Source organism: Mixophyes fleayi, chromosome 10 (assembly GCF_038048845.1).
Source record: "Mixophyes fleayi isolate aMixFle1 chromosome 10, aMixFle1.hap1, whole genome shotgun sequence".
NCBI classification, from domain to species: Eukaryota; Metazoa; Chordata; class Amphibia; order Anura; family Limnodynastidae; genus Mixophyes; species Mixophyes fleayi.
In genome coordinates this window covers 52584583-52608967 of record NC_134411.1, presented here as the reverse complement: position 1 = coordinate 52608967, position 24385 = coordinate 52584583, and the positions used below count along the sequence as shown (strand labels likewise).

General features: G+C 41.1%; 1 protein-coding gene across 3 annotated transcripts in view; it reads right to left on the bottom strand.

Moving 5' to 3' along the window:
- EHBP1L1 (EH domain binding protein 1 like 1) overlaps positions 1-18679 on the bottom strand; it is a 149145-nt gene extending 130466 nt beyond the window's left edge. For 2 of the 3 annotated variants that reach the window (XM_075188756.1, XM_075188757.1), the window contains exon 1: positions 17971-18679. In XM_075188756.1, the coding sequence (XP_075044857.1) occupies positions 17971-18074 (104 nt within the window). In that variant the 5' untranslated portion in view covers positions 18075-18679. The remainder of the gene's footprint in view (positions 1-17970) is intronic. The other variant, XM_075188758.1, reaches the window with a different exon arrangement.
- Between the last annotated feature and the right edge of the window lie 5706 nt (positions 18680-24385).

Below are 24385 nucleotides of genomic sequence, written 5' to 3'. Positions count from 1 at the left end.
TGTCTGAGATTTATGTTTCTGCATATATAGAGCTGCCTGCTCAGTTAATTCCCAGCTTCAGGCCCAAAGGCAGCTTTGCTGCTTTCAATCCCGTCCAATGTAAGAGTCCGCACATATCCACCCCTTGTTGGCCTGGTATCTAAAAATGTAACCGCATAGCATGTGACACCGCTGAGCAATGCCCCATGCAAATTCCTCTCACTACTTCTTTATTATTTATATCTGTTTTACCTCTTGTTCTTTTTTTTACTCCCATGCCCATGTTCTAACCTAAGGGTGGAGCAAAACACATGTAAGCCTCCTTGTAATTATTCTTTGGAATGTGCCCCTTTTGTTCCTGACAGCAATCTCTCCAAAATACTTGCTTTGTTACTGGCATTACTACACTTGCCCCTGACCACACAGTTGCAGCCCCCTTTAATGTTCAATTCTGCCACTGCAACCCTGCCATCCAACCTCTATAGGGCATGTGCATGCTCCCCTGGCATCACCTTCTATGTTAAATGCATCCCCATAAATTGTACAACTAACCACACTGCAGACTGATCAGTTTGAGCCGCCACACCTTGTCTGTAAACTACAACATCACTCATTAACCTCACTCGGCCCTTGCACCCCTTCTTTGTGAGTCTATACCCACAGTGCCACTCCAGGCAGCATAGTTAGTTTGACCCTTAGAAGCACTTCAGTTAAAAGCCCATGTTTCCAATTGAATGTCTTCTGCATCTCCTGCCTCAGTTCCTGTAGTCAAGAACTACAGGAGAAGGCACCTCCATTTGTCAGACACATTTGTCTCCCAACCCATGCTGTGTCAGCAAAGCCCAAAATGCATCTCCTAATGCAATTTTGCTACTACCTGGTGTTATTTTCCACTTTCTCTTCTGTTTGCAAAGCAAAACACACTTACTACCTACGTCTCTTCTGCGAACTTGAAAACCGTCTGTTGGCTACTGAGGCCTTTAATGCCCTCAGGGTTCTAATGGGCTGGTAGCCTAACCAATCTCATCTACCAGTTCCTTAAGCTGCCTCTGCACCCTAGCCCTGAGACCTTCTTTGGCTTCATCCTCTCTCTAGACACGCTATTTACCTGTCTCCTAGATGGCTGGATGCCTCACTTGTGAGCCACGCTCTTTACTTGGCGATGACCACACCTCACTTCCATAAGGGCCCCCTCTACTCTTTCACACCAAGACTGGTTCAGAGGCATTCCACACACCATAGGGGACTGCCCGCCTCTACCTATTTCCTCTAGATGTTAGCACAACCCTCACATTCAACTAACTCTGCACAATCAGAGTAACTTGTGACCGGCCCCCGGGGTACAGCTACGATAAGGCCACTCAGGACCCTTCTGCTATAATCCAACTCTCTCTACCAACACATATCTGCTCTTGCAGACATCTCTCTTTCCAGTAATCACCGAATGTGCTTTGTGCCTGTAAAGTACACATGACCACTAGAGGTTATATGTTACCTTAGCTCAGTGGATACCAAACTTTCTCAGTTCGAGGCACCCTTAGGGTCTCCATAATTTTTTCAAGGCACCCCTAAGCCAAAATATTTACCAAGAAGTCCCCTGCCATGCTTACAAACGGCCCTGGCCAAGGCACCCCCTGTGAGAACACCGCGGCACCCCAGGGAGCCACGGCACACAGTTTGGGAACCACTGCATTAGCTTGTTATAATGTAAAAAGGGCTAGGTGAGTGTGCCTTCTGCTTTTATATATGCCCTTCCCTGCTGGGCTTGATGCTGCTCAGCCCCTCCTCACTTCTATCATGCCTAACCTCGTGATCTTGTTAATTTGCTCAGGAGAAATCATCCTATTCCACTCAAGGTCAGTGAGATTTCCCCAGTTCTCATAGGGGTAGCAGCAGGCCTGGCGCTCCCATTAGGCAACCTTAGGCAGTTGCCTAGGGCGCCGGGACCTGCAGGGCGCCGCTCCCGCTGACTAGATTTGAAAATCTAGTCAGCGGAGAAAAGTGTGAGTGAGGTGCAGCGGCGGCGGGGTGCCGCCGCTGTTTCTTCTCTGTCCGCCCGCCCGGGCTGCCCGGCGCATCACACTGCTGATCACCTGATCACTTACGTCAGTGATCAGGTGACAGACCTTCCCAGCGGCCGCGGCGCCTGTGCTTTAATATATCACACTGTCTGCCACTGGCAGTTTGCTAATACCCATCGCCCCCCTCCCTTCCCAGCATGCATAGGCTGCTCCACCCCTCTCCTTTGTGATAAAGAAGGTGAGGAGCGGTGGGCAGCAATTAGAGAAGAAGAGCCTCCCAGCCTTCAGGATCCAAAAAAGTAAGTATTTATCTTTTTTTGGGGGGTATTATTATTATAATTTAATTAATTAAAGTTTGGAGTAAAAAAAAATGTTGGGGGTGGGATTTTTTTATTATTATGTCACCCTTTTATGTGCAATTTTAAAACTAAGGTGGTTAAAATAATTATTTTATTGCACCTCATGCTCTATATTTAACTTGCTTCAAGTCAATAATAGAGCATGACGTGCCAATAAAATAATTATTTTATCCACCATAGTTTTTAAATCAAAGATAGAGCATGAAGTGCCAAATAATATTAATTTTTCTCCCACATAGCTTGAAAATTAAATATAGATCATGAGGTGGAAAATAGTATTTTTTCAATGGTATAAAAATGACTATTTTCCACGTCATACTCTATATTTCATTTGCAAACTATGTGGTGGAAAAATGACTATTATTTGGCACTTCATGCTCTATCTTTGATTTAAACACTATGGTGGATAAAATAATTATTTTATTGGCCCTTCATGCTCTATTATTGACTTGCTGCAAGTCAAAAATAGAGCATGACGTGCCAATAAAATTATGGTGCTGCAGGGGGGGGACAGAGGACATGGTGCTGCAGGGGGGGAGGGGGACAGAGGACATGGTGCTGCAGGGGGGGAGGGGGACAGAGGACATGGTGCTGCAGGGGGGGAGGGGGACAGAGGACATGGTGCTGCAGGGGGAGGGGGGACAGAGGACATGGTGCTGCAGGGGGTGGTGGGACAGAGGACATGGGGGGGGCAGTATGCTGCAGTGGGGGGGGGCAGTGTGCTGCAGGGGGGGGGCAGTGTTATGGGCCATTCTCACAAGTTTTTGTTCCCATATCTAATACTTGGATACTTCCCCTCTAGAAATTCTGTGATTGCCCCTGGACAGCAGTGGAGTCTGGACAACATTCTCTATAAAACATCACGGCAGCCAGACCGCTGTAGGAGGTAAGGCTTATCTTTTTTTTTTTTTTTTTTTTTTTACCAATGAAGTGTGTGAGGGTCTGGGAAGTGGGTATTTGGCGTGTCTTGGGGTGGGGGGGGCGGTATTTTGAAATTTTGCCTAGGGTGCTGAGAACCCTAGCACCGGCCCTGGGTAGCAGGACCAGTGACAGGCTCCCTGCTGCTGTCATAACATGCCGGATGAGTCCATAAGGTCCCTTTCCTGTAAACCTTTCAACTAAGGTTTAATTAAACAAATATTCATCACTTTTATTAACTAAAAAAAATATTTATTTGTTTCTTTATCGGCTGTAGCTCATTAAAAACACATCACAAATGACCCAAGCAGCCAAAGTGGAAAAATGCATGATGGACTAATGGTGAAGGGCAGGGGAGGGCTGTCAAATTTTAGCACACAGGGCAAGACTCAACTCAGCAGCCTATTTTAAAGGAAAAAAATGCAGGTGGCCCAGTGACCTAGCCCAAGGTAGCCCACAATGGGACCGGACGGGGGGCAGATGACCCCCTGCCCCCCCAGACCTGCCTGCCCTGGTGAAGGGGAACAAGTGGGTAATACTTATGGGGATTTTCCATGTTGTTTTATGTTTTTGCACAACTAGGAATTCTAGGCGGAACACTTAATTTTTAAAGTCCAAGTGTGCAAAATTGATAGAGATTTAATAATTAATTGCTATAATAAAAGCAAAAGTTGCTTTCACAAAGTATTAGTTTATGCGGTGTGCATACATATGCAACCAGTGTACTGTAGTTTTTTTACTTTCACTTCTTTTTCCATAAAATTGTGTCTGTTTATCACTCGCAATTTGTTGATTGCAAGGTCACATTAAAGGTGAAAAAATGTTGATCATGATTTATTTTGATTTCAGGTTTTATTATAGATAATAATATATAATATTTATATTTGTAACTCTAATTTGACCTTATGGATGCCTTTCCATTTCTGCCTCACACACTTGCTGTAGTCTTGATAAGTTTTGCTGTTGGATCAGGCCCTTTCGCTTGTAGATGCAACGTAACTGGATAAAGTTTGTAGCAGAAACATGAAGCTAGTTTCACATGCTCTTTCTGTGTCTGAGAACAACATTCTATATGCTTCTTTTGCATTATAAAATCTATGTGCCATATTGATTTAATCACACACTAATGCAAACAAAACACTAAGCACTGTCCCTAAACTGTGTTTTGTACTTGTGCTAATACCAACCTGTTGACATATTTTATTTCTACTAAACCTACTACCACTATGCTGGGTGCACAATACAAAAATAACTGCAGATGCGATTTCTATAATGATTTTATCAACGCAATTTACTTGCAGATCTGTGCTCTTCATCTCTCATAACCATCTGATGAACAGATCATGACTCCGCACACTGCTAGTCGTGAATAGATTGTGACTTTGCACACTCTATAGAGGTCCGCCTACGCTGCTGGCCGTGAATAGATCGTGACTTTGCACACTCTATAGAGGTCCGCCTACGCTGCTGGTCGTGAGTACATACACACGTTATTCCATCATTGATTGTGATCTTTAGGAAGTTTAGAAAACCAAATCAAACGATACAATGTGCTTTGGTGCGATAAAACATGATTGTGGGAGAGTATATACTAATGCAATATCTTACCAAACTGTCATTTATCGCGTGATCTGCATGATAATTACATGAAATTACTGCAGTGTGTACCCAGCTTTATACTAATCTTTATATATTTTTTACACTATACCTAATTACTGTTAACAGTAAAATGTATTTACGTCCCTTATCTCCCAGGTGTTAAGACATTTTCTTGGGAACACTATTTCAGCACAAGCCCTGGTGATGTTCTGAATAACCAGTGGACAAAGCATTTACTTAAAGGGCTACTATATAAAAGGCATTTCCCAGAAGTCTGTTTTTCTTAATAGTAACAGGTTAATTGTATATGGACTATAGGAATTAGTGAATTTAGCTAAAGCATATTTATGAAACACATTTTGGCAGAATCTTATAAACAAAATTGGATACATCACTTATTTTTATTGTGCCCCACATCCCCCAACATACACACCTGTGGGTGTCCAGCACCAGAAATATTACCCTGGTTCTTGGGACACAGTAAATAAACACCATAGGAGTGTCACGCTGATTTTCCTGAACACCTCTACGGGCTTCGAGAAAAAATGAACAAAGATACATTGCCGCAGAGTACCTTCACGGACTATACTGGAGGCCCTCCGCAGCACACCACTGAGAATTAAATTGAATGTGTGCTATTGGTAAAATAATTCTGCCAGACACATTTACCACGAAACTAGAAGAATTAACAATTACCTGGTTTACCTGTAAATACCATCACAACACTGAATAGTCTTTATTTTCATATTGACCACAGGGGTTGTTTCCAGTTAGTGCAGTGGTTCCCAAACTTTTGCAGTTCGCAGCACCCTTAGAGTCTCCAAATTTTTTCAAGGCACCCCTCCAAAATAATTATTGAGCAGTCCTGTTTTAGAAGTAGTTGGGTCAAAAAATTGTAATAAGTATTTAGGTCAGGACAGAAATACTTATTTAGTTGTATGCAAAAATGCCCCCTCTGCATCCAGACACTCTGCCCTCAGGCACTCTGCCCCCTCTGCATCCAGACACACTGCCCCCTCTGCATCCAGACACACTGCCCTCTCTCACACTGCCCCCTCTGCCCTCTGTCACGCTGTCCCCCCTCCTCTGCTCTCTGTGACAGCTGCGGGAGAGAGGAGACTGCTGGGTCCCGGCGCCCGGCGGATTGGTAAGTTTCTGTGTTCTTTCTTTTTTTTATGGCTGGCCCGCGGCACCCCAGTGACCCCTGGGAGCCGCGGCGCACACTTTGGGAACCGCCGAGTTAGTGCATACTTGCCAACTTTTACTCGCAGGCTTCAGAGAGATCCCAGGGAGAGGTGGGCGTCCGGGGGCGGGTCTTGATGATTTGCATCATTTTGGCCCTGCCCCCTAAACGATTGTCTCAGTTTTGACCAATTACAGCAGGGGACGGGGCTAAGATGACACAATATTTGCGTCATTTACGCCCCCTTCCCCTCCCCCGTCACTTATCTATTGCGGGGGCGAGAACCGGGAGGTTGCCCTGCTCTCCTGGGAGCCCGGGAGGTCTCCCAGAAATGTGGACATTCCGGGAGAGTAGGCAACTATGCGTTAAAGAAAAGCAGCTAATGAACCTCTAGAGACTGAAGTGTCTTTTACATTTCTGTCTCCATTACTAAAGTCATGTTGTCTTACCTGTCAGTCTTTGATTTAATCTTGGTCTCCATGAAAATGGCCACCTCCATAGGCATCAATACATGGACATAGGACACAATTTCTGAAATGTGTCATCCTGCCACAGATGATGAAGCCAACCATGTCTTCTATTGGCTCAGCATCAGGGAGAATGCCAGACTCTTCAGGGAGTGAGGGAGATCACCCCTATTTCAGGGAGTCTCCCTGACATTCAGGGATAGTTGACGAGTATGAGTTATTGTAACAGTGTGGCTGGAGTCAAAGGTGGCCATGTTTGTGCAGATTGTGAGTTGGGCTTGGTGGACCAGGGGCTGGCTTATTTTCTTCTAAATATTGCGAAGAACATATCATGAATGTGAATCTGCAGTTTGGAAAAAGAGATTTTATGGACCCAGGAGCAGTTTCGATACAGCAAACAGAACTCATCTGAATTATTTGTGAGTTTTAAAGTCTCAATCTCTACATTAATCAGTATATGTGTAAAATATTTGCGCAGAAGTTAGAAAGGGGATATGACACTTTTCAAAACAGGAACCATTCTTTTACTTGCAGTAATGGTTCCTAAAAAAGTAAATGCTAAAAGTATTGTACTGAACTCAGATATATAATCTGCAAATGTAACATGCTTCAAAGTACAGTATATCATGTAAATGGTTGAGATTTTCTATATTGTTTGAGTTTTACCCTGTTCCCTAGGAAGTAAAAATGAGACAGTATTAATGTAAACAGAGATTTATCCTGAGATCAACTGTATACATTGTGTTGAGTACATTTAGTAATAACATCACCTATAACATATCAACTATTATTTGTCTGAAAAACAAAAAAATAACTTATATAGGACAATATTAGTCATACTTGCCAATTTTTATAACCTATCCTCCCAGAGGACAGATTATGTGACAGCGGGTAGGAGGGGGCGTAGTGAAATTGTTACATCACCATAGCCCCGCCCCTACTTAAAAAAGGGGGCAAATTTCACAAATTTGCAGCATTTAATTGCGGGGATGGCGCTTAATGGAGAGATCTGTCATTAAGCCCCTCCCCGCTCTTCAATGTGGTGAATTTTGGCATTATATAGTAGGGGGCGGGGCTATGGTGACACAACTACATCACCATGCCCCCCCTCCACAAGGAGATTGCCTGTTCTTCCGGGAGTTCATGTGGACTCCCCGAAATTCAGGAGCCTCCAGGGAATTCTGGGAGAGTAGGCAAGTATGAATAGTTTTTTCTCGCCTCGCATGTAATCATTGGTCATTCAAAGGTGCCAGGCAATACATTTATAAAGAAGCACTGAGAAGTGTAGCTCTCACAGTATCAAATGTTGATGCAACATATGTAGCAGGTTACTATATGACTGACTGGTAATGTTGATCAGTAGACACCATCATCCTATTATAGAACATTTTAAAATAATTAACCTTAATGGCGCTAAAGTACATGACTATAAACACATAGGGCCTGATTCATTAAGGATCTTAAATGAAGAGGATCCTTATTTCAGTCTCCTGGACAAAACCATGTTACATTGCAAGGGGTGCAAATGAGTGTTCTGTTTTGCACATAAGTTAAATACTGACTGTTTTTTCATGTAACACACAAATACTTGATAGCTTATTTGTACACTGAAATTTAAAGTTGATATTTCTGTGCTACATGAAAAAACAGTCAGTATTTAACTTATGTGCAAAACAGAACACTCATTTGCACCCCTTGCAATGTAACATGGTTTTGTCCAGGAGACTGAAATAAGGATCCTCTTCATTTAAGATCCTTAATGAATCAGGCCCATAAAGATCAATTTAAAGAATAATAATATGCAATAATAAGATAAATGTTAAGTACAAAAAGTCCCTCTACTCAAATTGAGAACTGGAAACCCTTAGACTGAATAAAGAAAAAAAAAGCGCAAATTGTGGTGATGATTGAGGAACTGCAATTAAATATATAACGCACACGATTTTCTAAAACCGCAGTGTCTCCAAGAAACAATTAAATTGCACTCAAAAAGCTGTACTTTCTTTAAAACATTTAAAACATTTATTATATCATAATAACACTTTTATTATATCATAATAAAAAAATCAGTTAGAATCAGAGCAATACAAATAACCTATACTTATTAATTCTCCTTAATATTATTAATTGTTATTAATAATTCTTATTAGATACACCTCTATACATATGCTCAGATTTACAGTTTCTTTTATTCTCAAGCTGACAACACTTGTATGATGTTCATCAAAGCAAATAAACATATCAAAAATATAACAGAATGGCTAAGTAACAGAAAACACTAGAGTTCTATGTGCATATCTGCCATTCCAGATGAATATACATCTGGGAAAGTTTGTGCCACCATGTATACTAAGAAGGTAATACCATGCTTATTCCAGTCTTTCTTCAAAATACTAATAGTACAATCAACACTTGGATTAGTTCCTTTAGGGAAAAAGAAAAGCGTTGTCCAAGCGGCAAAGTCATATTTACAGACTTTTTTGAAGTTCTTTCCGGGAGATGGGCGTGACTGGAGGGTGGGAGGGGGCAGGGCGTGGCCAATCGCGTTATTTTAGTCCCGTCCCCACTGCGGAAATGCCATTTTGAAGCCCAAAAATAATGATTCCAGGCTCCATTTCTACTATCCAATTTATAATAGTTACCACAGAGATAAGCCTAACTACATAGGAAGTTACTCTACAAAATAATGTGTGAACATCTGAATCCCAGAATTGATTTACTACGCTTTACATTCATGGCTATGACAGCCAAACTGATTATCTTGTGAGCAGTTTGCTCAATATAATTTAAAGAATTAAAAGAACAGGTCAGGACAGAAATACTTATTTATTTATTTTATTTTTTTAAATGCGCAACGAAGGCAGGGAAAAAATGTATTTGCCAAAGCACACTAATAGTAAAGCCTTGTTGGGGGAAGGCAGTAAAAGTGTCTCTATCTCAGAAGCCCCCACCCTAGGAAAATAATAGATCTTTTGTTTAAAAGGGGCAGTTTTCTTCATCAAATAAATGTGGTTGAGTGATCTTGTGTAAAAAAACAACAACAAATGCTGAACTCTATCTTAATCTAATTCTGATCTTAATCCTTGCTCCTAATCTTTAGATTTCACAATAGTTTAAACCCTGGCTCGAGAGTATACAAATAATGTGCATAAAATAGATGGGGGATAAAATAAGGTGATAACAAACTAGAACAAAGGTGAAGTATAAGAATCCCATAGACTGCAAGTTTGCGAGCAGGACCCTCTTACACCTTTGTCTGGTTTACACAGTATTGTTTATTACTGTGTTTGTCCCCAATTGTAAAGCGCTACAGAATTTGCTGGCACTATATATATATATATATATATATATATATATATAAATGTTGATGATGATAGTGGATTTTTGTATTTGCTCTATAAGGACCTGTGCAACTTTTGCCACAGAACCCTATGTAGCCAAGATTCGGTGTACCCAGCACGTTACATGCATTTTAAACCTTCTTGTATTGGCCTGACTCATTTAGCCACTGCTCAAAATCATAAACAAAATCCCCTTTAATCTAGCATATTAAACAGAGCATATAGACACTAGTTGACAGATATAATAATCTGTTCCCAGTGAATTTCTAAGAAATGGACAAAGGAGTCTAGGGACTCGAATGTTAAACATACATTTTCACTTAGAATGTATACACACTACAGGGTATTCAGCCGATTATCGGGCCAATTACATGATAAACTACCGTTCGGCCTGATATTGGCTTAGTGTATATGTCGCATCAATGAACAATTATCGTTCCAAAGCACACAATATCGTTTCATTAGATTTTTAAACCCGACTAAAAAATTGTTCAACAATGGAAGGATGTCAGGCAAATTGTGTAGTGTGTATGCACTCACGACCAGCAGTGTCCATGGAGTGTGCAGAGACACAATCTGTTCGTTGGTTATAACAAATAAAGAGCACAGATCTGAAGGTAAATTTTGTAAAACATGTTTAGTGTGTACACATGAATTGGCATGCTGATCGGGACTTCTTTTTGTTTTTCAGTTGTTGATAAAAAAATATATTGCATTGGGAGAAATTTTCTGTAGTGTGTACCCAGCCTAGCTTATACCGGAAGCCTTATCTACTTACACCTGTGGGGGACTCACCGTGGTCTTCGGATCCTGGTGAGTCCCTCCAGCTTCCTTCCGAGAAGGCGGCGGCCACGTTGTCTATTTCCATCATGACGCTGATGCATCAGCAGCTTTATAAGCCGCTGCGAGCCGCGATTTTGAGCAGGTAATGGGCGGAGCCAGAAGGAAGTGGAAGTCGGACGGAGAAGCACAAAGACGCCGGAAAAGACTTCAAGACCACCGGAGAAGACTTCAAGACGCCGGAGAGAAGAAGGAGGAGTTGATCGGAGAGCAGTGAGCGGCAGGGAGCCCTTGTAAGGACTGAGAGCTACCCTGTCTGGAAGACGATGTAATCAAGTAGAGAAGGCCAAAAGAAGCCGGGAGCAGTAGCAGAGTGAAGAGCTACACCGAGGTAATGCAATAACAGGTAGGGCCCTACTGGGCATGCCCTCTATCGGGCCCCCACCTGCACCACTCTTACTCTTTCCCACAGTGGGCATAAGGCCCGAGACCAATACCGGACACTAGGCCCAAGCAACAGATAGGACTGGGCCATATTAGGTTAACAGGGCTCAAGGCCCTTCTAGCTTTGTTCAATAGGGCAAAAGGCCCTTATAGTTTAGGTAGATAGGGCATAAGGCCCTTGTAGTTTATGTAAATAGGGCCCTTGTAATTATATTAATAGGGCACAAGGCCCTTGTAGTTTAGTTGGGGCATAAGGCCCTTGCAGTTTAGTTGGGCACCAGGCTCTTGTAGTTTAGCTGGGGCATTGGGCCCTTCTTTAGTTGGGGCACCAGCCATTAGGTGTGGAGACATAAAGACCCCTGGTAGGTAGAGGGACATTAGGTCCCTGTTGATAGCAAGGTGGTATTATTATTATTATCGTTTATTTGTAAGGCGCCACATGGTTTCCGCAGCGCCGTACACAGTACAAACAGTAGACCATACAGGGTAAAACAGTACAGAACATTAAACATAAAATACCAATACTTCAGAAACTCCGGGCAGGCAAATACAGTAGAGACGGAGCGGAAGAACAGGTATGGAGACAGGAGGAAAGAGGGCCCTGCTCATACGAGCTTACATCCTATGGGAGGGTGAACAAAATCAGGCACAGAAGGGAGCCAGTGAAGCAAAGGGGAGAGAAAAATGGGGGCCAGGGGAGAAACAGAAGAGATGAGAGGTTAAGTGGATGGTCGGTAGGCCTTAAGGAACAGGTGAGTTTTAAGTGGCCGTTTGAAGGAGCACAGGTTGGGTGAGAGACGGATGGAGCGAGGGAGGTCGTTCCAGTGAAGGGGGGCAGCACGGGAGAAGTCTTGGATTCTAGAGTGGGAAGAGGTGATCAGAGTGGAGGAGAGTCGGCGATCATTGGCTGAGCGCAGGGAGCGGGCAGGAGTGTGAATGGAGAGGAGGTTAGAGATATAAGGGGCAGTAGACTGGTAGAGAGCCTTGTAAGTGGTGGTAAGGAGTTTGAAAAGGATTCTATAGGGGAAGGGGAGCCAGTGTAAGGCAAGACAGAGAGGGGAGGCAGAGGAGGAGCGGCGTGAGAGGAAGATGAATCTCGCAACCGCACTGAGTATAGAGCGGAGGGGGGCGAGGTGGGAGCAGGGGAGACCAGTAAGGAGGAGGTTGCAGTAGTCGAGGCGGGAGATGATGAGAGCATGGATGATAGTATTGGTGGCATCTTGAGAGAGGAAGGGACGGATGCGGGCAATGTTACGGAGTTGGAAGCGACAGGCTTGGGCGAGGGATTGGATGTGGGGGGCAAAAGAGAGAGAAAAGTCAAGAGTGACTCCCAGGCAGCGGAGTTGGGTGACAGAGGAGATAGTGGAGTTGTTAACAACAATGGAGAGGTCATGCTGGGAAGGGAATATGGGTGGGGGAAAGACAATGAGTTCAGGTTTGGAGATGTTAATTTTAAGAAAGTGTGAGGACATCCAGGAGGAGATGGCTGAGAGGCAGTCAGTTACACGAGAGAGGAGGGAGGAGGAAAGATTAGGAGAAGAGATGTAGAGTTGAATATCATCAGCATATAGGTGACACTGAAGACTGAACGAGGAGATGAGAGCCCTGAGGAAGTATAGAGTGAAAAGAGTAAAGGGCCAAGAACAGAGCCCTGAGGGACTCCTACAGGGAGAGGGGAGAACCAGACGTGGATACAGAGAAGGAGCGGTTAGCAAGATATGAGGTGAACCAGGCATGGACAGAACCAGAGAGGCCGAGAGAGAGAAGATTTTGCAGCAGGAGGGGGTGGTCCACGGTGTCGAAGGCCACGGAGAGATCAAGGAGGATAAGTATAGAGAAGTGACCCTTGGATTTGGCTGATAGGAGATCATTAGTGACTTTAGCCAGGGCTGTTTCGGTGGAGTGGAGGGGGCGGTAGCTGGATTGGAGAGGGTCAATGAGGGAGTTGTCAGAGAGGTGTCTGGTGAGGCGGCTGCAGACAATAAGCTCAAGTAATTTGGAGGCATATGGGAGAAGAGAGATGGGGCGGTAGTTTGCAAGAGAGGTGGGGTAAAGATTGGGTTTCTTGAGGATAGGGGAGATAAGAGCGTGTTTGAATGAGGATGGGACAACGCCGGAGGAGAGTGATAGGTTGAAGAGGTGTGCGAGGTAAGAGCAGGCAGTAGGAGAGAGAGAGCGAAGGAGGTACTCACCTGAGGGTGGTAGACCCTTATAGTGATAGAATTGGGTGCTAGGCTCTGGATAGTTTAGAAGGAAGATAGCCCCTCGTTAGTTTATTTGTAGTTTGTGAAGAGTGGCATATAAGACCCCTCTAACAGGTCTGGAAGGGCACCTAAAGTCCTGAGCCCCAAGAAGGCGGGCTGAGAGGCCAGGGTGCAGGTTGTAGGCGGAGGCCAGCGCAGAGGCTGAGTACCAGTGGACCTGGGTGACCTAAGCGAGTAGCAGCAGGTAACAGGTGTATTCATGGTTATCCCTCAGGATCGGGTGAGTACCTGGGGTGTTCAAAAAGGGAATTGTAGTTAGTGTGTTAGAGTTCCCTTAGGTTTCCTTACACTCCTAACCAACAATCTAATCAGAAATATAATTTTATTAGCTGCTATCTGAAGTTTATTTCTCAACATAAAAGTGCAGGTAAAACTTAATATACGAGTAATGCTGAAGTTGCTTGTAGATTATAGAAGCCACATTGAATAGAACTAAAATCACAGATGATAGGGTACTACCAAAAGGCAGAAGGAATATAACCAATACATAGAAGTCCTAATTAGTGTTAGCTAGGCCAACACCATAAACACTGATATAAAAAAATACAGACATTATTAAAAGCACCACCCCCTCAGTAAATTAAGCTTGTTTATTTTTTCATTTATGTCTTAAATTAATCATGAGAGTGAAGAACCTTTGGGACTGTCTGCTGTTGCATGTTTAACTTCTATGTGCTTGAATGTTTTGTTTATATTCGTCAAAGTTTACATAGGAATTCGTGTTCTGCAAAAGTGTAAACTACACTATTTATCTAATTAAAAGTATAGGGATGGGATTGGATGTCCAGCAGCTGTATCAATTATTTTTGCAGTATGTGAACCTGGAAATGTCTCTCTAAAGACCCCCCCCCCCCCCCACCCCCCCAAAAAAAAGCTGTCAGTGAGAAATTCGCACTTAGCATCCAAAACCCTTGCTCCACCAAGCACCTCAGATCAGGTGCAAACTTTTATAAATCCAGAGAATAATAGCACCATAGCACAACAATCCATGTGCTTACCTGTAACTGGAGAGGCGAAAAGGGGACAAAGGCTGAGGGCAGTAAGGTTCACACAAATGCCGCAGAGGCAGACCTGTGCGGAGACACGTATACGCCCGTCAAGAGCCGTATCTGCTAGCACCTTCTGATCGGCTGACTGCATATTCACCTTTATAGCTGATAGGTGCTTTCTGCATTGATTGTACATATAGGATTTTTAGGATAGTATATCTGCTGTGTAATATCAAGCCTAAAAACAAAAGTTTTTTTCAGCTATCGAAACAAATGTTAACAAACTTTTCTTGTGCTTATAACCTGGTTGAGTATATATGTATGCTGGTGTATTTATGTCCGATGTAAACCTGGCACATATGCTACAGGTGCAGAGCTGGATGTTTCTTAAGATGCTAATTTTTGTTTTTGGATGCACTCTGTAAATCAAATTCAGAAAAGATTTATTCCATGAAAAAAGTGTTTCAGGATCAGTAGAAGATTTTATTCTTATTGTCATTTTGTTTAGATCCCTGTAGTCAATACATGGTCTTAAAGAATGGTCTTTTTTTCTCAAAAAATACCATTGTTTTAGAAGCAGATTTGCAGATAAGAATGTTTATAAATGTTCTTTCAATTATCTAAACACGGCTTTGGTTTCTGAAATAGAATCGGGAATAACAGGACTGTCTATAGCTCTGTATAGTAGTTGCTGAACCATTCTTGATAAACCTAAGAAGCTATATATGTAAGCAGTTGATTCTTTCCAACAAAGACATGGATACTAAAATGTGAAACCTAAACTGGATGATAAACTTATTTCATACCCTTGAGTACATACTTTCTCTAGACAAACCTTCGACTGTGCCCTGGATTTTCAATAGAAGTGATAACTGGCACCTAGACATAAACCCTCTACCCAAAGTCCATTTTTCTCATGTGTGTGCCAAACAGTGGCAAATACTTGATTCCAGAAACCAAGTACGCCCACAGCAATTACTGAACAATACTTTCTGCAACATCTGCTAAATTTATTGCAAATGATTTTAAAACAATCATGTGACCATTGCTATTGTACACTAGCCATGCACTAACCAAAGTGAGACAATAGTTAACGGAAGTTCATTCTTTATCCCCCTAATATCTTCCTCCAATGCCCATCATTAAATAATTAAGGATACAGAATAGCACATTCTATCTGCTGTAAAGAAAAATAGTATATATGTTATACATACTTGTCTCCTGCCATACCTCCGGGCAATGCGGAAGCATGTATAAAAAGAAGAGGTGACTTAATGACGTCAACTCGCATTAAGTGAGTGGGGCATATATATGGTAACGCTAATTGTGTCATCACGTCCATGGTCCCTGAGTGTTCACTGACTTGGGCATGACTTGATGCAATTTGAGCCATCACAACAGATCCCTGCCTACATTGCAGACAGGTAAAGAACCTGTCTCCTGGATATTCCAAGAGAGTAGTCAATTATGATGTTACATTGCAATGCAGTAGCACTGTAAATGAAACTTCACATTCTACACATAAAGTACATTTTTATAACAGAGTAAAATATCATACTGATTAACAGTATTAATTAAACTACAAGGAAAGCCGTTACCAATTGTCATTTATTGTCAAAATTAAAATAGCCCTATATGGTATAGATTTACATTTTCTGATGCTATTGGCCACTTTTTCTGCGCTGTCCCATATGCCCACCTCTCTATCACCATAGCATGTAAGACCTATAGCATCTAATCTTTAAAAATAAAATAAATGCACATAATTTATGACTATTTCTACTTAACTCAAATGTCAATAATAGGCAAATAGCAAATTATTCATGTACAAAATAAAAAGTAAAATAATAAATATGTATAAAATAAACAGTGTGGCCATCCTAGTCTGGGCCTATATGGCCTTTGCATAAATAGGGACCTAAATCTTCTCAAATACATAGAATCCAATACATGAGTGAAAAAGGAAAAAAGCTGGAATCTGTGCAGATTAGCAATATGAATGGAATTCTTAAATTCTTGAATGTAGTTTAAAAAATCCCAGAAAAGGATAGCATTCTTGATGACAGTCCAGCCTACAGCAGACACCAAGCCAGAGCATGTTTGTCTTCAGTCTAATCAATGATTGCTCCTATAGACCTAGTAAGAACTTGGCTGAGTGGTATGGTCAAAGATTACAAAGGTCACTAAAGCATGCTGTTCCTGATTATCTGTAGTCAATAAAGAACTGCTAAAACAATAGTTTTATAACTGGAGGATTGTCAAATAAAGTTCTGTTTATTTTTAGATAAACCTCTATTTCTACCTGATTATCACCCTCTACAAAGTTCACTGAAAACTTACATTTATCTATGCACCATCTTCTGACTCCCAAACCAACATAGCTGTTTGAATGGATCATATAGCCCCTCTAAGCACTTTTTACCATTGTAATCTGGCTGAACCAATAGTAAATATGTGACACTTAACCTCATCAAAGTCCTATTTATCTATAAATTGTAATATTGCTAGCAGGGCAGAATAGCTGCTTCAACACAGTCCGAAGCCCCTCTTATAGCAAGGGAGATGTTATAAAATGGAGAACAGACTGTGCAATTACTACATCTTAATGCACTTTTGTGCAGAGAAGGGGGCATTATAAAGAGGGTGGTATAGAGTGGGAGTAATGTAGTTACTAATATCAGTGGAAGCTGTCATGCTTGTTCTATCAAAAAAAGAATGAAACATGAGAAAATGGAATAGTGAGCCCAGTGGGCAAATAATCTTGAAAAATCATAGAAAGTCTAAAAAATAAAAGGGGAACAACCAACATTAAAACTGATTGTAGTATTTCACAGCGATCCACAAGGACACACTTGAAGAGAGCAGGTATTTCAGGCTGCAAAGGACAGCATGCAATTAGACACAGTCTGTCAGACTTGTGGTAACATTTGTATTTATTTTTGTATAGCTGTTCTTGCTGCCTAAAACAAACTAATAACCTTTAGAACAAAAAAAACACAATGTCAAAGACATAGAAACATATTATCTAAGCTGTGGCCTCAACAAAAGGCCTAGCAGAGAGGTCACTTGTAGTGGTGACACTTACTACAAGCCACATGATAGTCACAGTCCATATCCCTGACAAAACCTGCCGTGTTAATAGCAGCCAATGATGCTGCAGAAAAAAGACCTCATCCATGTGATATGACAAAAAAACAAGAAAGTACAGCTCCGGCCCTCATTAAAGACTATGTTTTTGTATAACGTATTTTACTCTTTGACATTCATAATGACATGACCACACAACTGATACACTTCATAGACTATTGTGTTTTATATAGAAAAACATGTTTTGACATATCATAGATAAATAAGACTAAATATTGAGAAATCTGAAACGACATAACATACCGAGACAATCCAATACAGTAATTTCCATTAGAAGGAAGTTTAAGCAGAGACCACAGGCTACATTCTATATAGAAAATGAACAGACATGATTTATTGTGCTCTGCAACAGTTATTACATATACCTCACTGATGTGACAGTGCATGAAGAGACAACTTAGTTATGGCCATTCACACTACATTTCACTACAATGCACTCACATACAGATAATTTTACAGTCAAAGGACAGTCATCTCACCATTTCTGGGTGCACTCTAATATTAGTTCCTGGTAAGAAGCCACAAATTGGAAGCGGGATGCTCTCTTCCCAGTCCGCTGTAGTCTTTTCCATACTGAAGTCATGGTTGTCTCTTAGTGTCAGTCTCTGGTATATTCCAGCATGATAATGGGTGAACACAAACTCTCTCTTTCCTTGCTGGTGACTCAATCGTGCTCTCTCTTCTTGCCTCTCCCTTCCTGTATGCTTTCTCAGTCTGTCTCACTCACTGTTTATGGTTGTGTCATTTTCTTAAAATACTACATTTACTTTTTTAATCTGTCTCTATGTTCTCTCTCTTCTTAATAAAAGAACCATTCTTATTCAGTGCACTGAATTTTAACTCACTTTTTCAGTGATTCCCCTTGCCAGTCCTTGCTACAGTCACTGTTTCCAAGTAATTATAGTTGCCTGTTAGTGACAGCTTCTTTCGCTTTAGCACAGTAACTATCAGTCTCTTTCAGTCTACCTCTTTCCTGTTTGTCACTGAAAGCTTCCCAGTCTCACTCATAGGTGTCTTTTTTTCCAGTCTCTTTCTCAGTGTAAGCTTCTGTCTCTCTGATGTGGCTGTCTGTCCCTGTCTACTTCTAACTCTTTACCTCTTTTTTTAGTCTCTCTGCTTTTTCCCTCTGAGTTAGAGACAGCCTGTTCCCCTCAGCTAAGCAGAAGTAAAACTTCTTTCAAGGAGGAGGGAGGGGAGAGGGTGTGTCTGATTGTGTATATATTTATATATAACTACATACAAAACTGTGTGTGTGTGTGTGTGTGTGTGTGTGTGTGTGTGTGTGTGTGTCTCTCTCTATCTCTCTCTCTCTCTCTCTCTCTCTCTCTCCCCCCGTATATGTATAAAAATTAGGTAAATAATGCACATATAAAACTACACAATTATAAAACATTTCTTTAGGCATGTGAACAAAATTACAACTTCTATTCTTACTAGTAGAAATTGCATAAAGTTTAAAAGTAATTTGACATGCAGCATAACTATCCATTTAAGTAAATATCATTAAGGCTTCTACTGCATTGTATTATATGTACTGTGCCTGTATTCACCTTGGCTTATTTTCTGGACACTTTGGCCTCTTCCACACATTTTGCCTAATATAATATGTTCACACATATTTTCAGAGGAAGTTCAGCACCTATGATGTCTGGTAAGATACTATTGCATAGTAGTATCATTTAGATATTAATAATATTTGTGTGTATTCAGTAAAGATGATGCTACCAGTCCCGGAAGTCAATCACCATCTCCCAAATATGAAAACAAACACTAATGCAGTGACTTTCTGGTAAAAACGCCATACTTGCCCACCCTTCCTGAATAACAATACACACCATCATAAAGTCATATCATTAGTAGCAATTTGCCACATTAGTCTGAATTATTTATACAGTCATTTTATCCTCATTATTTTTCAAATTACATAACTGTCTGGAAAAGTTTGTTATGAAGCCCTAATAAGTTTGTACTTTAAGAAACATTGTTTTCCCTGGGACAGGGCCTGGTGTGCTGCTGACCCATTAGTCATTGCACAGACTACAGTTACGTCCTTGCTTAGCAATTGAGGGTACAGCAGTGTACAAAGCGGTTCTAAACTCATATGATACGGCATATTACACAAATAGCACAATTTATTGCATAACTTTATTTAGTTCATTCTCTAAGTGCTTCCAGAGCACTAGTTACCTGGCAAATGAGCATTCAAAAACGTCTGTGCTTGCAACTGGAGGTCTAGTGTGTATCCCTTCAGATGGTGCTGGGGACCCATCCAAATGAAGGGGAGATGAAAAGGTGCCAATTAACTAGAAAATATTCTAGCTTATGCTTTAAGTCTGAGGACAACAATGCTTTTTAGCACCCTAAGTAAAAAAAAAGCCAATCTGTGTTCCTGATCCACGTGACATCATTATGTGAAATCTGTGTATTAATGACATGTACTCACTGTTTTACCACTTTGGGGGTATTCAATTAGGTCCACGATAACACTCATTACACTGAAAAGTGCGCAGTTCTGACAGTAATACGGTAAAGCAAAAGTGCGGATCTTCCTTCACAACCCAATGGGGTGCGCACGAAAGTCCATGTTATTGCGGTACCGTGGATTGCCTTCGCGGCCCGTTTTGCGCGTTACCGCGGACCGGAAACCTAATTGAATAACCACCTTTGTGTAGGCAATTTATGAATGATGATGTTGTGCACAAGACACCAAAGTTGTATTTGTATACTATGCACTTATATATACATTGACGGTGATGAAAAATCAGTACCTTTCCAGTCATTTCAACCATTGCTCCATCTAAGACAAACCGAATGCAAAATCCAATATGCACATATAAACACACACGCTGATGACGATGATGACGACGAACGGCAACAACAGCTAACCACCGATGACTGCATAAACATCTCACCAGCTGATAGAATTCATTCATTGTTCGTGGCTATTTAACAAAATGTAGCAGTCACTACTTTGTGGGTTTTTTTGCGTTACATTAAAAATAAAAAAACATTTTCTTTTGTTTCGCATGTGGTTGTTTCCTTGATAAAAATTAGTTGAAGCATGTCTGCAAAGGTGATTTTCTGCAGAAGTGCAATTAGAAGATGCAAAATGTTTCCCATTATAAGTATACAGACAAGACCTGTATTTTGGCTGGAAAACACGGAATGCTATGTTCGGAAAAACTCAGTGAATATTATTGCTGACTAGGTTACCTTTGGTTCTTCTCTGGTGATAACCCCTTGATAAGTATAAGTATAGGTGGTTGAAGAAAGTTCAATGATGTGTGCAAAAAAACACACTGGAGAGCACAGCAAACATATCTACTATTATTACTATTGTTTTTTTATATAGCGTCATCTTATTATGTAGTACTGTACATTGAATATACTGTATATCATTCACATCAGACCCTGCCCCATTGAACCCTCCGATAACAAGATTTTCTATCAGTATGTAACACAATTTATAAAAAATAAGTCACCAGATCAGCTGAGCGATACTTACTGGCAGTGACAAAAGAACTCTTACCGCTTGTCAGGTCAGTGTGAGCCAACTTTGACATGCGCACTGGAACTGGAAGCCCAAACTTGAGTTTCCAATTCTAGATTTAAAAAAAAAAAAAAGTTTCCTTTGAAAGAAAAGAAATGTAAAACATATAAAAATAAAATAAATAAACAAAAAAACAGGAAAAATACTTTATTTTACAAATAAAGCTATTTTTTCCATGGACACCCCTGGCAAAAACCATCCCGAGATGCCGTTCGCACCGTACCTGTAATCGTACTGTCCTTGGTAAATGGGCTTCCTTATTCTTTATTCTTTGCATAGGGGAGAATTGCCGGATCCTCCCTGGCAATGTCTACCACCAGTAGTAGTCATCACTAGGAGGAGAGCATTGGTAAATAGGAAGAAGCCCTACATCCTGAGAAAACTCACATTTTTGCAGGATTTAGGGCTTACATTCCTTTGATAAATAGAACCTTTATTTCTCTAACAAACACACACAACCAAAGTGCACCCACACAAACCCAGGAGAGCATATAAACACAGATAGGGCCCAGTTGGGATCCAATCTCATATCCCTAGCATTGTGAGGCAGCAATGCTAACCACTGTGTCACAGTGCACCTATTACATAAAAAACTGATTTGCTAAACTCTTCTATACTGTGCTTAAACCGAGCATTGAATGCATGAAAAAAAGTGCATGTTTTCTCTAAAGAAAACAACACTGTAAATATTGTGGTTTATTAAACCTTTTGCCTTCTGTAGAAAATGCAACCTGCAATTTGACATGAAATTAGTTACGATTACTGTTGCTGTGATGGTCAGTTAAACTGTAGAAGGCACCGCCCAATTTCCTATGTCACATGATGTGCATGTAATCATCTATGACAGCTTTCTTTGTTTATCTTATAAAGCCCACAGCTATGGATTCAGATGACGATTATTAAATAAATAAATAAACAGCATATCCAACAAACAAGTTAAAATAAGTACATTATAATACAGTATTTTATATTCTGGACAGACTACCAGGTAATCACATTTTTCAAGAATTTTGTAATATGGATAGGTACAGTTACATCTTTTCAGCAATGAAGAATTCTGCAGCATGTTGCTAAGCAAATGTTTTACAGATCCTTCTTGTGCATGAGGGGTTAAATGACTTCTAACCCTCTGCCCTTCTATATCCCTTTTTCCCTACTATCTTCCCTCAGCTGCCACACTGTCTCCTCTGACATTGTCATTGTGTATATAAGGGGGACTGACAGACATTGACAGCTGTAAGATATTCCTAGAGGTGACACTAATCCTGTCACTGTCACTCACACCCGTTGCCCCATACAGCAATGCCATAAGTCAGAGCTGCTCTGAGGCACAGATGTGTCAGCATTATACTGTATATATTAATATTATTTTGCAGCTTAAAATGTAGGTATTATTGATCAGAGACACTGGCATGAAAAGTCCATGAAAAAAAAGCTGATGTGTTCTGTCACTATGTTGCTACTACATTACATTTATCACTGCCATCCTTGTACTCTAAACGTACAAACGTATTATTATGGCAGGGAACGTTTACTAGCCATCGCACAGTTTGTTAGATGCTAATGCATTTTTGGTAACTGCAGTCTTAAAAAACTAATATATTGTATAATACACAAATCATGGGAATACATGAATAAACCCATATAATTAATATCTGTGTACTGATGCCATCATTTATATGTTATTTAGGAAAACTTGTGTATTAAAACGAACATGTATGAAAGCAGCTGACCTACAGCCTCATGTTCTTACATGATCTCAAAACTCCATGTTAACTTTTAAAATGCTTAGTATTTACATTAGATAGTCCATCACTCCATATATAATACAATACCATAATTTGTCTAGATAATAGATGGATGAAGTTAACATATTTTCTACTCACTGTGTTTTAAATATGAGAATAACAGCTGCACACAGACTATGGTTGCTGTAACAATAGTGTATTAAAATAATTTGTAGATCATTTAAAAAACAAAATCAAAAATAGGCTGTATAATGTCTATATTTGACTGCAAGTATAAATATAGCTCATAGGAATGTGATATAGGATACATTATTTTGACATTTTTGGCACAAATACAAATTGTTACTTGATACTTTAGGACCTACGGGAAACTGTAATAATAAAACTTTGATACAATTTGAATTTATAAATATTTTGTGACATTTATTAATTTTGCTCGACATTCTGTGAAAACTCCAAGTTAGCCACTTTTCTGGTACCACTTGTAGAAAACCACTGATATATATAGAAGAGCTAAATATAACCACAATTCACTGTGATGGTGTTGCAAGCAGCGGCTTGCGTCCAACCGCTCTCACCTGCATCCCGGCTGTTGTCATGACTTCCGATACCACTGTCCCGACCATCAACAAAGCAATGGCCGAGACGCCTTTGCAATCACCGCTGCGTCCTGGCATCTGTGGCAGCCTCCCTGCCAGTTATAGCATCTATGTGCTGCACAATTGCTGACCAGCTCTGTCCAGTTCTATCCTGTGAATACTCTGCATTTGATTCCTGTTGTGACCTTTGGCTTTGACCTTGCTTGAACGCTGATTGTCCCTGAATTCTGCCTGTTTTCTGGATTACTACCTGCTCTGACCTCTGGCCTTTTTCCTGGTTATCCTGCTCTCTACTGACCCACGACTTCTGGCCTGTCCTCGGTACCTTCCTCCAGTATTACGACTTCATCCACCCTGCGCTATTGTTATAATGATAAGCCTTTACTACCCTAGAGCTTAAGTCCTGGGGGCATCTGTGTACCTCTGGACAACATCAGTTCTACGGGAAAGGCGGCTGCTAAAGGTGAAGACCTCTATTAACCTGGTTCTAAAGGCTTATCTGATAGCCGTAGTCCTAACATTATAACCGGTCAATAAAATGCATTGGAGGACCTGCCTAATGGATTTGAGTCAAACCACTGCTAGTCCGGCTCAGGTTCTGGCAGGCCATATCCAGACATTGTCTGATTGTGCAAGAGGAAGCTTTGAAATCATCACCAGCTACTATGGCACCTTCTATAGAGCCTAAACTTAATCTTCCGGATCTCTTTTCTGGGGGACGCAACTTGTTCTGGAACTTCAAAGAGAGTAGAAAATTGTATTTTCGTCTGAGGCCTTGCTCCTCAGGTTCAGAGCAGCAAAAAAGTTGGAATTGTGATCTCGCTGCTCCAGGGGGACCTGCTAACATGGGCCTTTGGGCTAAAACTGGGTAGTCCTGTCCTGCAGTCTGTTGAACTATTTTTTAGGGCTGTTTTATGGTGATCCAGATCGGATAGCTTCGGCTGAGTCTAATCTCAGATTCTTGCGTCAAGGTTGGCGATCCACACCTTCTTCATTC